General features: G+C 53.9%; 1 protein-coding gene across 2 annotated transcripts in view; it reads right to left on the bottom strand.

Moving 5' to 3' along the window:
* Positions 1-15,713, bottom strand: part of LOC307165007 (mitogen-activated protein kinase kinase kinase kinase 4-like) — a 115,309-nt gene that overhangs the window by 13,888 nt on the left and 85,708 nt on the right. For both annotated transcript variants that reach the window (XM_079882252.1, XM_079882253.1), the window contains one exon: positions 127-232. In XM_079882252.1, the coding sequence (XP_079738378.1) occupies positions 127-232 (106 nt within the window). The remainder of the gene's footprint in view (positions 1-126; positions 233-15,713) is intronic.

The raw sequence follows: 15,713 nt of genomic DNA, 5'->3' as shown, positions 1-15,713 counted from the left end.
TAAAATGCCATATTAATTCTCTACATCTGAGGCATAATGTTGATTACCACACAAATCATTTTTAACTCATGCCTAGTGTTCTCCCAGAGCAGCAGAAGCGCCCCGTTGGCTCTCACACACACTCACCAGCGTTATTGAGCGCGCTGCCGGTGGACGGAGACACCTGGAGGAGGCGCGGGTCGATGAAGGGAGTGAACGAGGAGGAAGACTTGTGCTTCGGCACAGTGGGGGTCTGTGAGAGGACCGGCAGCAAACAATCAGAAAACACCGGAAATTACAGTACACTTCAGTAAATGTAGGAAAGTTTGAAAAAACTCAACAAGAACTAAACACACAAATGATAAAATATGAATGACTTGATGGTGGTTGGTGAAAAATAAAATACGAATAGACTGATGGAAGCAATGATCATTGCAATTCTTAGAATTAGAAAAAAACAACAAGGGAGGAAATGGATGCAAGCAAGCTGAAGGAGAAACACCTCTGACAAAAGCATTTCTCTTTTCTTGGTTTCTGGGGTTCAGTTACGTGACGTCTGATTTCCTGCTGCAATCGTTCTCACGCATAACAGCGAAGAGGAGTTTCTTCTCATTGGACAAGCGCACATAGCTCATATTTTGTGACGTCGTTTTAGCAGAAGAAATTACTTGTTCAGCCTGTACAGATAAGTTCAGTTTGCAAGAAATGGTGTCTTAAGGGCTTGACGACACGTAAACCACTGTCTTCCACTGGATTCGAAAGATCAGGAAATAGACGTCAGCTGACAGTGGACTTTGCGTCCAATTGGCCGAGAGATTTATGAAGAAAACTCATAAAAACATTATCAATAATATGAAGAAAACTCACAATTAAATGTCAAATAGTGCTGAACTTTATTAGAAAATTATCAATAATGATTTAACCATGACAATATTTTGTAATTAAAAACATTAATAAAATTAGCTATGCTTCATCACCACAGACACATAAAAGTACTGCTTTTATCCATTTTATTTTATTGTCATATGATATATATAAATGTACAAAAAGGGAGAAAAAAAAAGGAGAAAAATAAAATCCATTCAGGTCTTGTTAATATTCACTATATTGGCAAAAGTTTTGGGACGTCTGCCTTTACATGCACATGAACTTATCCGTAGGGTTTAATATGGAGTATGCCACCCTTTGCAGCTATAACAGCTTCAACTCTTCAGGGAAGGCTTTCCACAAGGTTTAGGAGTGTGTTTATGGGAATTTTTGACCATTCTTCTGACAGAAGTGCATTAGTGAGGTCAGGCACTGATGTTGGAGGAGAAGCTCTCAGTCTACGCTCTAGTTCATCCCAAAGCTGTTCTATTGGGTTTAGTTCAGGACTCTGTGCAGGCCAGTCCAGTTCCTCCACACCAAACTCCTCATCCATGTTTTTATGGACCTGCTTTGTGCACTGAAGCATAGGTGGGAGCACGAAATTGTCCAAAATGTCTTGGTATGCAGAAGCATTCAGAGTTCCTTTCACTGGAACTAAAAGGCCAACTCTAAAAACAACCCCACACCATAATCCCCCCTCCACCAAACTTTACACTTGGCACAATGCAGTCAGGCAAGTACCGTTCTCCTAGCAACCGCCAAACCCAGACTTGTACATCGGATTGCCACTGCACCCCACGCTTTACACCACTGCACCCCACGCTTTACACCACTGCACCCCACGCTTTACTCCACTGCACCCCACGCTTTACTCCACTGCACCCCACGCTTTACTCCACTGCACCCCACGCTTTACTCCACTGCACCCCACGCTTTACACCACTGCATCCCACGCTTTACTCCACTGCACCCCACGCTTTACTCCACTGCACCCCACGCTTTACACCACTGCACCCCACGCTTTACACCACTGCACCCCACGCTTTACACCACTGCACCCCACGCTTTACTCCACTGCACCCCACGCTTTACTCCACTGCACCCCACGCTTTACTCCACTGCACCCCACGCTTTACACCACTGCACCCCACGCTTTACACCACTGCACCCCACGCTTTACACCACTGCACCCCACGCTTTACACCACTGCACCCCACGCTTTACTCCACTGCACCCCACGCTTTACACCACTGCATCCCACGCTTTACTCCACTGCATCCCACGCTTTACTCCACTGCACCCCACGCTTTACACCACTGCATCCCACGCTTTACACCACTGCACCCCACGCTTTACACCACTGCACCCCACGCTTTACTCCACTGCACCCCACGCTTTACACCACTGCACCCCACGCTTTACACCACTGCACCCCACGCTTTACTCCACTGCACCCCACGCTTTACACCACTGCACCCCACGCTTTACTCCACTGCACCCCACGCTTTACACCACTGCACCCCACGCTTTACACCACTGCACCCCACGCTTTACACCACTGCACCCCACGCTTTACTCCACTACACCCCACGCTTTACTCCACTGCACCCCACGCTTTACTCCACTGCACCCCACGCTTTACTCCACTGCACCCCACGCTTTACACCACTGCACCCCACGCTTTACTCCACTGCACCCCACGCTTTACACCACTGCACCCCACGCTTTACACCACTGCACCCCACGCTTTACACCACTGCACCCCACGCTTTACACCACTGCGTCCCACGCTTTACTCCACTGCACCCCACGCTTTACTCCACTGCACCCCACGCTTTACTCCACTGCACCCCACGCTTTACTCCACTACACCCCACGCTTTACTCCACTGCACCCCACGCTTTACTCCACTGCACCCCACGCTTTACACCACTGCATCCCACTCTTTACACCACTGCATCCCACGCTTTACACCACTGCACCCCACGCTTTACTCCACTGCACCCCACGCTTTACACTACTGCACCCCACGCTTTACTCCACTGCATCCCACGCTTTACACCACTGCACCCCACGCTTTACTCCACTGCACCCCACGCTTTACGCCACTGCACCTCACGCTTTACACCACTGCACCCCACGCTTTACACCACTGCACCCCACGCTTTACACCACTGCACCCCACGCTTTACTCCACTGCACCCCACGCTTTACTCCACTGCACCCCACGCTTTACACCACTGCACCCCACGCTTTACTCCACTGCACCCCACGCTTTACTCCACTGCATCCCACGCTTTACTCCACTGCATCCCACGCTTTACTCCACTGCACCCCACGCTTTACTCCACTGCACCCCACGCTTTACTCCACTGCACCCCACGCTTTACTCCACTGCACCCCACGCTTTACTCCACTGCACCCCACGCTTTACACCACTGCACCCCACGCTTTACACCACTGCACCCCACGCTTTACACCACTGCACCCCACGCTTTACTCCACTGCACCCCACGCTTTACACCACTGCACCCCACGCTTTACTCCACTGCACCCCACGCTTTACTCCACTGCACCCCACGCTTTACTCCACTGCACCCCACGCTTTACTCCACTGCACCCCACGCTTTACTCCACTGCACCCCACGCTTTACTCCACTGCATCCCACGCTTTACTCCACTGCACCCCACGCTTTACTCCACTGCACCCCACGCTTTACACCACTGCACCCCACGCTTTACTCCACTGCATCCCACGCTTTACTCCACTGCACCCCACGCTTTACTCCACTGCACCCCACGCTTTACACCACTGCACCCCACGCTTTACGCCACTGCACCCCACGCTTTACTCCACTGCACCCCACGCTTTACTCCACTGCACCCCACGCTTTACGCCACTGCACCCCACGCTTTACTCCACTGCACCCCACGCTTTACTCCACTGCACCCCACGCTTTACTCCACTGCACCCCACGCTTTACACCACTGCACCCCACGCTTTACTCCACTGCACCCCACGCTTTACACCACTGCACCCAACGCTTTACTCCACTGCACCCCACGCTTTACACCACTGCATCCCACGCTGGAGGTCTGTAGCCGTTGACTCTGCAGAAAGTTGGCGATTTCTGCGCACTGTGAACCTAGCATACGCTGACCCCGCTCTGTGATTTTACATGGCCTTCCACTTTGTGGCTGAGTTGCTGTTGTTCCCAATTGCTTCCACTTTTTTATAATACGACTAACAGTTGACCGTGGAATATTTAGAAGTGAGGAAATTTCACGAATTAACTTATTGCACAGGTGGCACGCTTGAGTTCACTGAGCTCCTGAGAGCAACCCATTCTTTCACAAATGTTTCACTAGTTCACACTTACAAATAAGTCAGATAGAATAAATGCGTATTTGGCGTGCTGTCCGAGGAGAGGGCTCCGGGCTCGGTATTCGGCCCGAACCCAGAGTACTCCCCCCGTATTCCTGGCTGTAAAAGATTGAGCCAAGAGTGAGGAGTCGGGGTGGTGGAGGGATGCTGGAAAACTGTCAAGGAATATTAGGTGAGTTGACAGAGTGGATATATATATACTTCTTATCATGCTGATTAGGGTAGACATAATTGTTTGATGACGAGTAGATTGGATTGATTATTTGAACGTGCTCCTCCCGAACTTTGTTTATAAAACATCATTTGTAGAAGCGTCTGCTTGCCTAGGTGCTTGATTTTATACAACTGTGGCCATGAAAGTGATTGTAACACCTGAATTCAATGATTTGGAGGGGTGTCCCAATACTTTTGGCAATATAGTGTATGTGTGCAAGAACCTTTCGTGAAAGTTTTGCCATGCTTAAGTTTTGTATTGAAGTAAAATATATTTGAAATAAATATTTGAAATATATCACTATTAAATTTGACTCGTTATATTTTGCTGACTTTTTAGATGTATGTATTTGACCTCCTACATTTCTGTACTATAACACACTGGACATCAACTTCTGAAGCTAAAAATTATTGTATCTGTATCAAGCAAAAGTGACACTTTTTTATTCAAACTGGTGAATTAAAGGATAGTTCATCCAAAAATGAAAATTATCCCATGATTTACTCACCCTGAAGTCATTCTAGGTGGATATGACATTCTACTTTCAGACAAATACAATCAGAGTTTTATTAAAAAATGTCCTTTCTCCTCCAAGCTTTATGATAAGGTCAATGGCAGGAGATAATTTGAAGCCCAAAAAAGTGCATCCATCCATTATGACAGTAATCCATATGGCTCCAGGGGGTTAATAAAGGCCTTCTAATGCAAAGTCATGCGTTTGTGTAAAGAAAATACCCATATTTAAAACTTTATAAACTATAATCACTAGCTTCTAACAGACGGCCGTATGCATCGTTTTACGGTGGAAGAGTAACCCCTGACCCGACGGCGACACACAGCGTAATGACGAACGTGGATGCTCAGAGGAAAGAGTAAAACAAAAACTGGTTTGCGAATTAGGAATTTTGAAATGTCGGAGGATTTCTATATAATAGAAGAGGAGCTTCAGGTTGTTGCACAGCCCTATTTGTTTAAACCACGAGAGGCGTCTAAGCTTACGATAATCCTACATCCTACATGCATCACAGGTTACTCTTGTGGCGCAAATCAACTTGCGTAGTATGGGTACGGTCGTCTGGCGGAAGCTAGTTATTTTAGATTATAAAGTTTTAAATATGGGTATTTTTCTTACACAAGCACATGGCTTCGCTTCAGAAGGCCTTTATTAACCCCCCGGAGCTGCGTGGAGTATTTTTATCATGGATGGATGTACTTTTTTGGGCCTCAAATTTTCTTTAGCCATTCACTCCCATTATAAAGCTTGGAAGAGCTAGGACATTTTTTAATAAAACTCCGGTTGTATTTGTCTGAAAGAATAATGTCATATACACCTAGGATGACTTGAGGGTGAGTAAATCATAGGCTAATTTTTGGGTGAACCAACCCTTTAAGACAAAAGGCGGGTTTTTCATCCTGGACTAAAACATGCAGTTCTCCAATCTCCACATTTAGAATTTCTGATCTTAAAAGGTCTTGACACTTCATACATGTTTTCAAGCGTCCGCTGGCTGCGCATCATTCTGATCCTCATTGTGTTCATCTATTTCTAACAAGAATCACCAGGACAGCCCATTGGCACAGTTTGATCAAAATGATCAAAACAAAGATCTTATTATGGCATTGTTGGAGTCATGACATGAGGAATCACATTTGATCTTTTGATATGTCATTGTACCATAAACAATTACTGTAAGTTTCAGAGCTCAGAAATTCCTTCGCACTAGCATTTGTTGAAACCAAGCTACTTCCTCCACATTGAGCATCACACTAGATGTGTACACTGACCGACGCTAGCTCATTCACTGCGGTGAGCGCTGAGGTGAAGGAGAGAGATACTCACGCTAACAGGCATCTACAGCTTAATGCGATCGGGGAAGATCAGTCTGTGGACGTGATACTGCACCTTTTCTACACCGGACGCGAGCGTGTCAACAACGCTGTCTTCACTGGACACGAGCGAGTCAAAGTCACTGACGCCGGCTTCACTGGACACGAGCGAGTCAAAGTCACTGACACCGGCTTCACTGGACACGAGCGAGTCAAAGTCACTGACACCGGCTTCACTGGACACGAGCGAGTCAAAGTCACTGATGCCGGCTTCACTGGACACGAGCGAGTCAAAGTCACTGACGCCGGCTTCACTGGACACGAGCGAGTCAAGAGTCACTGATGCCGGCTTCACTGAACACGAGCGAGTCAAAGTCACTGACGCCAGCTTCACTGGACACGAGCGAGTCAAAGTCACTGACGCCGGCTTCACTGGACACGAGCGAGTCAAAGTCACTGACGCCGGCTTCACTGGACACGAGCGAGTCAAGAGTCACTGACACCGGCTTCACTGGACACGAGCGAGTCAAGAGTCACTGACGCCGGCTTCACTGGACACGAGCGAGTCAAGAGTCACTGACGCCGGCTTCACTGGACACGAGCGAGTCAAAGTCACTGACGCCGGCTTCACTGGACACGAGCGAGTCAAAGTCACTGACGCCGGCTTCACTGGACACGAGCGAGTCAAAGTCACTGACGCCGGCTTCACTGGACACGAGCGAGTCAAAGTCACTGACGCCGGCTTCACTGGACACGAGCGAGTCAAAGTCACTGACACCGGCTTCACTGGACACGAGCGAGTCAAAGTCACTGACGCCGGCTTCACTGGACACGAGCGAGTCAAAGTCACTGACGCCGGCTTCACTGGACACGAGCGAGTCAAGAGTCACTGACGCCGGCTTCACTGGACACGAGCGAGTCAAAGTCACTGACACCGGCTTCACTGGACACGAGCGAGTCAAAGTCACTGACGCCGGCTTCACTGGACACGAGCGAGTCAAAGTCACTGACGCCGGCTTCACTGGACACGAGCGAGTCAAAGTCACTGACGCCGGCTTCACTGGACACGAGCGAGTCAAAGTCACTGACGCCGGCTTCACTGGACACGAGCGAGTCAAAGTCACTGACACCGGCTTCACTGGACACGAGCGAGTCAAAGTCACTGACGCCGGCTTCACTGGACACGAGCGAGTCAAAGTCACTGACGCCGGCTTCACTGGACACGAGCGAGTCAAAGTCACTGACGCCGGCTTCACTGGACACGAGCGAGTCAAAGTCACTGACGCCGGCTTCACTGGACACGAGCGAGTCAAAGTCACTGACGCCGGCTTCACTGGACACGAGCGAGTCAAAGTCACTGACGCCGGCTTCACTGGACACGAGCGAGTCAAAGTCACTGACGCCGGCTTCACTGGACACGAGCGAGTCAAAGTCACTGACGCCGGCTTCACTGGACACGAGCGAGTCAAAGTCACTGACGCCGGCTTCACTGGACACGAGCGAGTCAAGAGTCACTGACGCCGGCTTCACTGGACACGAGCGAGTCAAGAGTCACTGACGCCGGCTTCACTGGACACGAGCGAGTCAAAGTCACTGACGCCGGCTTCACTGGACACGAGCGAGTCAAAGTCACTGACGCCGGCTTCACTGGACACGAGCGAGTCAAAGTCACTGACGCCGGCTTCACTGGACACGAGCGAGTCAAAGTCACTGACGCCGGCTTCACTGGACACGAGCGAGTCAAAGTCACTGACGCCGGCTTCACTGGACACGAGCGAGTCAAAGTCACTGACGCCGGCTTCACTGGACACGAGCGAGTCAAAGTCACTGACGCCGGCTTCACTGGACACGAGCGAGTCAAAGTCACTGACGCCGGCTTCACTGGACACGAGCGAGTCAAAGTCACTGACGCCGGCTTCACTGGACACGAGCGAGTCAAAGTCACTGACGCCGGCTTCACTGGACACGAGCGAGTCAAAGTCACTGACACCGGCTTCACTGGACACGAGCGAGTCAAAGTCACTGACGCCGGCTTCACTGGACACGAGCGAGTCAAAGTCACTGATGCCGGCTTCACTGGACACGAGCGAGTCAAGAGTCACTGATGCCGGCTTCACTGAACACGAGCGAGTCAAAGTCACTGACGCCAGCTTCACTGGACACGAGCGAGTCAAAGTCACTGACGCCGGCTTCACTGGACACGAGCGAGTCAAAGTCACTGACGCCGGCTTCACTGGACACGAGCGAGTCAAAGTCACTGACGCCGGCTTCACTGGACACGAGCGAGTCAAGAGTCACTGACACCGGCTTCACTGGACACGAGCGAGTCAAAGTCACTGACGCCAGCTTCACTGGACACGAGCGAGTCAAAGTCACTGACGCCGGCTTCACTGGACACGAGCGAGTCAAGAGTCACTGACACCGGCTTCACTGGACACGAGCGAGTCAAAGTCACTGACGCCGGCTTCACTGGACACGAGCGAGTCAAAGTCACTGACGCCGGCTTCACTGGACACGAGCGAGTCAAAGTCACTGACGCCGGCTTCACTGGACACGAGCGAGTCAAGAGTCACTGACACCGGCTTCACTGGACACGAGTGAGTCAAGAGTCACTGACGCCGGCTTCACTGGACACGAGCGAGGCAAGAGTCACTGACGCCGGCTTCACTGGACACGAGTGAGTCAAGAGTCACTGACGCCGGCTTCACTGGACACGAGCGAGGCAAGAGTCACTGACGCCGGCTTCACTGGACACGAGCGAGTCAAAGTCACTGACGCCGGCTTCACTGGACACGAGCGAGTCAAAGTCACTGACGCCGGCTTCACTGGACACGAGCGAGTCAAGAGTCACTGACGCCGGCTTCACTGGACACGAGCGAGTCAAGAGTCACTGACGCCGGCTTCACTGGACACGAGTGAGTCAAGAGTCACTGACGCCGGCTTCACTGGACACGAGCGAGGCAAGAGTCACTGACGCCGGCTTCACTGGACACGAGCGAGTCAAAGTCACTGACGCCGGCTTCACTGGACACGAGCGAGTCAAAGTCACTGACGCCGGCTTCACTGGACACGAGCGAGTCAAAGTCACTGATGCCGGCTTCACTGGACACGAGCGAGTCAAGAGTCACTGACGCCAGCTTCACTGGACACGAGCGAGTCAAAGTCACTGACACCGGCTTCACTGGACACGAGCGAGTCAAAGTCACTGATGCCGGCTTCACTGGACACGAGCGAGTCAAAGTCACTGACACCGGCTTCACTGGACACGAGCGAGTCAAAGTCACTGACGCCGGCTTCACTGGACACGAGCGAGTCAAAGTCACTGACGCCGGCTTCACTGGACACGAGCGAGTCAAGAGTCACTGACGCCGGCTTCACTGGACACGAGCGAGTCAAAGTCACTGACGCCGGCTTCACTGGACACGAGCGAGTCAAAGTCACTGATGCCGGCTTCACTGGACACGAGCGAGTCAAAGTCACTGACGCCGGCTTCACTGGACACGAGCGAGTCAAGAGTCACTGACGCCGGCTTCACTGGACACGAGCGAGTCAAAGTCACTGACGCCGGCTTCACTGGACACGAGCGAGTCAAAGTCACTGACGCCGGCTTCACTGGACACGAGCGAGTCAAAGTCACTGACGCCGGCTTCACTGGACACGAGCGAGTCAAGAGTCACTGACGCCGGCTTCACTGGACACGAGCGAGTCAAAGTCACTGACGCCGGCTTCACTGGACACGAGCGAGTCAAAGTCACTGACGCCGGCTTCACTGGACACGAGCGAGTCAAGAGTCACTGACGCCGGCTTCACTGGACACGAGCGAGTCAAAGTCACTGACGCCGGCTTCACTGGACACGAGCGAGTCAAGAGTCACTGACGCCGGCTTCACTGGACACGAGCGAGTCAAAGTCACTGACGCCGGCTTCACTGGACACGAGCGAGTCAAGAGTCACTGACGCCAGCTTCACTGGACACGAGCGAGTCAAAGTCACTGACGCCGGCTTCACTGGACACGAGCGAGTCAAAGTCACTGACGCCAGCTTCACTGGACACGAGCGAGTCAAAGTCACTGACGCCGGCTTCACTGGACACGAGCGAGTCAAGAGTCACTGACGCCGGCTTCACTGGACACGAGCGAGTCAAGAGTCACTGACGCCGGCTTCACTGGACACGAGCGAGTCAAAGTCACTGACGCCGGCTTCACTGGACACGAGCGAGTCAAAGTCACTGACGCCGGCTTCACTGGACACGAGCGAGTCAAAGTCACTGACGCCGGCTTCACTGGACACGAGCGAGTCAAAGTCACTGACGCCGGCTTCACTGGACACGAGCGAGTCAAAGTCACTGACGCCGGCTTCACTGGACACGAGCGAGTCAAAGTCACTGACGCCGGCTTCACTGGACACGAGCGAGTCAAAGTCACTGACGCCGGCTTCACTGGACACGAGCGAGTCAAAGTCACTGACGCCGGCTTCACTGGACACGAGCGAGTCAAAGTCACTGACACCGGCTTCACTGGACACGAGCGAGTCAAAGTCACTGACGCCGGCTTCACTGGACACGAGCGAGTCAAGAGTCACTGACGCCGGCTTCACTGGACACGAGCGAGTCAAAGTCACTGACGCCGGCTTCACTGGACACGAGCGAGTCAAAGTCACTGACGCCGGCTTCACTGGACACGAGCGAGTCAAAGTCACTGACGCCGGCTTCACTGGACACGAGCGAGTCAAGAGTCACTGACGCCGGCTTCACTGGACACGAGCGAGTCAAAGTCACTGACGCCGGCTTCACTGGACACGAGCGAGTCAAAGTCACTGACGCCGGCTTCACTGGACACGAGCGAGTCAAGAGTCACTGACGCCGGCTTCACTGGACACGAGCGAGTCAAAGTCACTGACGCCGGCTTCACTGGACACGAGCGAGTCAAAGTCACTGACGCCGGCTTCACTGGACACGAGCGAGTCAAAGTCACTGACGCCGGCTTCACTGGACACGAGCGAGTCAAAGTCACTGACGCCGGCTTCACTGGACACGAGCGAGTCAAAGTCACTGACGCCGGCTTCACTGGACACGAGCGAGTCAAAGTCACTGACGCCGGCTTCACTGGACACGAGCGAGTCAAGAGTCACTGACGCCGGCTTCACTGGACACGAGCGAGTCAAAGTCACTGACGCCGGCTTCACTGGACACGAGCGAGTCAAAGTCACTGACGCCGGCTTCACTGGACACGAGCGAGTCAAAGTCACTGACGCCGGCTTCACTGGACACGAGCGAGTCAAGAGTCACTGACGCCGGCTTCACTGGACACGAGCGAGTCAAAGTCACTGACGCCGGCTTCACTGGACACGAGCGAGTCAAAGTCACTGACGCCGGCTTCACTGGACACGAGCGAGTCAAAGTCACTGACGCCGGCTTCACTGGACACGAGCGAGTCAAGAGTCACTGACGCCGGCTTCACTGGACACGAGCGAGTCAAAGTCACTGACGCCGGCTTCACTGGACACGAGCGAGTCAAGAGTCACTGACGCCGGCTTCACTGGACACGAGCGAGTCAAAGTCACTGACGCCGGCTTCACTGGACACGAGCGAGTCAAGAGTCACTGACACCGGCTTCACTGGACACGAGCGAGTCAAAGTCACTGACGCCGGCTTCACTGGACACGAGCGAGTCAAAGTCACTGACGCCGGCTTCACTGGACACGAGCGAGTCAAAGTCACTGACGCCGGCTTCACTGGACACGAGCGAGTCAAAGTCACTGACGCCGGCTTCACTGGACACGAGCGAGTCAAAGTCACTGACGCCGGCTTCACTGGACACGAGCGAGTCAAGAGTCACTGACGCCGGCTTCACTGGACACGAGCGAGTCAAGAGTCACTGACGCCGGCTTCACTGGACACGAGCGAGTCAAAGTCACTGACGCCGGCTTCACTGGACACGAGCGAGTCAAAGTCACTGACGCCGGCTTCACTGGACACGAGCGAGTCAAAGTCACTGACGCCGGCTTCACTGGACACGAGCGAGTCAAAGTCACTGACGCCGGCTTCACTGGACACGAGCGAGTCAAAGTCACTGACGCCAGCTTCACTGGACACGAGCGAGTCAAAGTCACTGACGCCGGCTTCACTGGACACGAGCGAGTCAAAGTCACTGACGCCGGCTTCAATGGACACCAGCGAGTCAAAGTCACTGACGCCAGCTTCACTGGACACGAGCGAGTCAAAGTCACTGACGCCGGCTTCACTGGACACGAGCGAGTCAAAGTCACTGACGCCGGCTTCAATGGACACCAGCGAGTCAAAGTCACTGACGCCGGCTTCACTGGACACGAGCGAGTCAAAGTCACTGACACCGGCTTCACTGGACACGAGCGAGTCAAAGTCACTGACGCCGGCTTCACTGGACACGAGCGAGTCAAAGTCACTGACGCCGGCTTCACTGGACACGAGCGAGTCAAAGTCACTGACACCGGCTTCACTGGACACGAGCGAGTCAAAGTCACTGACACCGGCTTCACTGGACACGAGCGAGTCAAAGTCACTGACGCCGGCTTCACTGGACACGAGCGAGTCAAAGTCACTGATGCCGGCTTCACTGGACACGAGCGAGTCAAGAGTCACTGATGCCGGCTTCACTGAACACGAGCGAGTCAAAGTCACTGACGCCAGCTTCACTGGACACGAGCGAGTCAAAGTCACTGACGCCGGCTTCACTGGACACGAGCGAGTCAAAGTCACTGACGCCGGCTTCACTGGACACGAGCGAGTCAAGAGTCACTGACACCGGCTTCACTGGACACGAGCGAGTCAAAGTCACTGACGCCAGCTTCACTGGACACGAGCGAGTCAAAGTCACTGACGCCGGCTTCACTGGACACGAGCGAGTCAAGAGTCACTGACACCGGCTTCACTGGACACGAGCGAGTCAAAGTCACTGACGCCGGCTTCACTGGACACGAGCGAGTCAAAGTCACTGACGCCGGCTTCACTGGACACGAGCGAGTCAAAGTCACTGACGCCGGCTTCACTGGACACGAGCGAGTCAAAGTCACTGACGCCGGCTTCACTGGACACGAGCGAGTCAAGAGTCACTGACACCGGCTTCACTGGACACGAGCGAGTCAAAGTCACTGACGCCGGCTTCACTGGACACGAGCGAGTCAAAGTCACTGACGCCGGCTTCACTGGACACGAGCGAGTCAAAGTCACTGACGCCGGCTTCACTGGACACGAGCGAGTCAAAGTCACTGACGCCGGCTTCACTGGACACGAGCGAGTCAAAGTCACTGACGCCGGCTTCACTGGACACGAGCGAGTCAAGAGTCACTGACACCGGCTTCACTGGACACGAGCGAGTCAAAGTCACTGACGCCAGCTTCACTGGACACGAGCGAGTCAAAGTCACTGACGCCGGCTTCACTGGACACGAGCGAGTCAAGAGTCACTGACACCGGCTTCACTGGACACGAGCGAGTCAAAGTCACTGACGCCGGCTTCACTGGACACGAGCGAGTCAAAGTCACTGACGCCGGCTTCACTGGACACGAGCGAGTCAAAGTCACTGACGCCGGCTTCACTGGACACGAGCGAGTCAAAGTCACTGACGCCGGCTTCACTGGACACGAGCGAGGCAAGAGTCACTGACGCCGGCTTCACTGGACACGAGCGAGTCAAAGTCACTGACGCCGGCTTCACTGGACACGAGCGAGTCAAAGTCACTGACGCCGGCTTCACTGGACACGAGCGAGTCAAGAGTCACTGACGCCGGCTTCACTGGACACGAGCGAGTCAAGAGTCACTGACGCCGGCTTCACTGGACACGAGTGAGTCAAGAGTCACTGACGCCGGCTTCACTGGACACGAGCGAGTCAAAGTCACTGACGCCGGCTTCACTGGACACGAGCGAGTCAAGAGTCACTGACGCCGGCTTCACTGGACACGAGCGAGGCAAGAGTCACTGACGCCGGCTTCACTGGACACGAGCGAGTCAAGAGTCACTGACGCCGGCTTCACTGGACACGAGCGAGTCAAGAGTCACTGACGCCGGCTTCACTGGACACGAGCGAGTCAAAGTCACTGACACCGGCTTCACTGGACACGAGCGAGTCAAGAGTCACTGACACCGGCTTCACTGGACACGAGCGAGTCAAAGTCACTGACGCCAGCTTCACTGGACACGAGCGAGTCAAAGTCACTGACACCGGCTTCACTGGACACGAGCGAGTCAAAGTCACTGATGCCGGCTTCACTGGACACGAGCGAGTCAAAGTCACTGACGCCGGCTTCACTGGACACGAGCGAGTCAAAGTCACTGACACCGGCTTCACTGGACACGAGCGAGTCAAAGTCACTGACGCCGGCTTCACTGGACACGAGCGAGTCAAAGTCACTGACGCCGGCTTCACTGGACACGAGCGAGTCAAGAGTCACTGACACCGGCTTCACTGGACACGAGCGAGTCAAAGTCACTGACGCCGGCTTCACTGGACACGAGCGAGTCAAAGTCACTGACGCCGGCTTCACTGGACACGAGCGAGTCAAAGTCACTGACGCCGGCTTCACTGGACACGAGCGAGTCAAGAGTCACTGACGCCGGCTTCACTGGACACGAGCGAGTCAAAGTCACTGACGCCGGCTTCACTGGACACGAGCGAGTCAAGAGTCACTGACGCCGGCTTCACTGGACACGAGCGAGTCAAAGTCACTGACGCCGGCTTCACTGGACACGAGCGAGTCAAAGTCACTGACGCCGGCTTCACTGGACACGAGCGAGTCAAGAGTCACTGACGCCGGCTTCACTGGACACGAGCGAGTCAAAGTCACTGACGCCGGCTTCACTGGACACGAGCGAGTCAAAGTCACTGACGCCGGCTTCACTGGACACGAGCGAGTCAAGAGTCACTGACGCCGGCTTCACTGGACACGAGCGAGTCAAAGTCACTGACACCGGCTTCACTGGACACGAGCGAGTCAAAGTCACTGACGCCGGCTTCACTGGACACGAGCGAGTCAAAGTCACTGACGCCGGCTTCACTGGACACGAGCGAGTCAAGAGTCACTGACGCCGGCTTCACTGGACACGAGCGAGTCAAAGTCACTGACGCCGGCTTCACTGGACACGAGCGAGTCAAAGTCACTGACGCCGGCTTCACTGGACACGAGCGAGTCAAAGTCACTGACGCCGGCTTCACTGGACACGAGCGAGTCAAAGTCACTGACGCCGGCTTCACTGGACACGAGCGAGTCAAAGTCACTGACGCCGGCTTCACTGGACACGAGCGAGTCAAAGTCACTGACGCCGGCTTCACTGGACACGAGCGAGTCAAGAGTCACTGACGCCGGCTTCACTGGACACGAGCGAGTCAAAGTCACTGACGCCGGCTTCACTGGACACGAGCGAGTCAAAGTCACTGACGCCGGCTTCACTGGACACGAGCGAGTCAA

Source organism: Squalius cephalus (assembly GCF_949319135.1).
Source record: "Squalius cephalus genome assembly, chromosome: 9".
In the NCBI taxonomy this organism is placed as follows: domain Eukaryota; kingdom Metazoa; phylum Chordata; class Actinopteri; order Cypriniformes; family Leuciscidae; genus Squalius; species Squalius cephalus.
The sequence above is the reverse complement of the archived record's forward strand: the minus strand, read 5'-3'. Positions and strand labels throughout refer to the sequence as shown.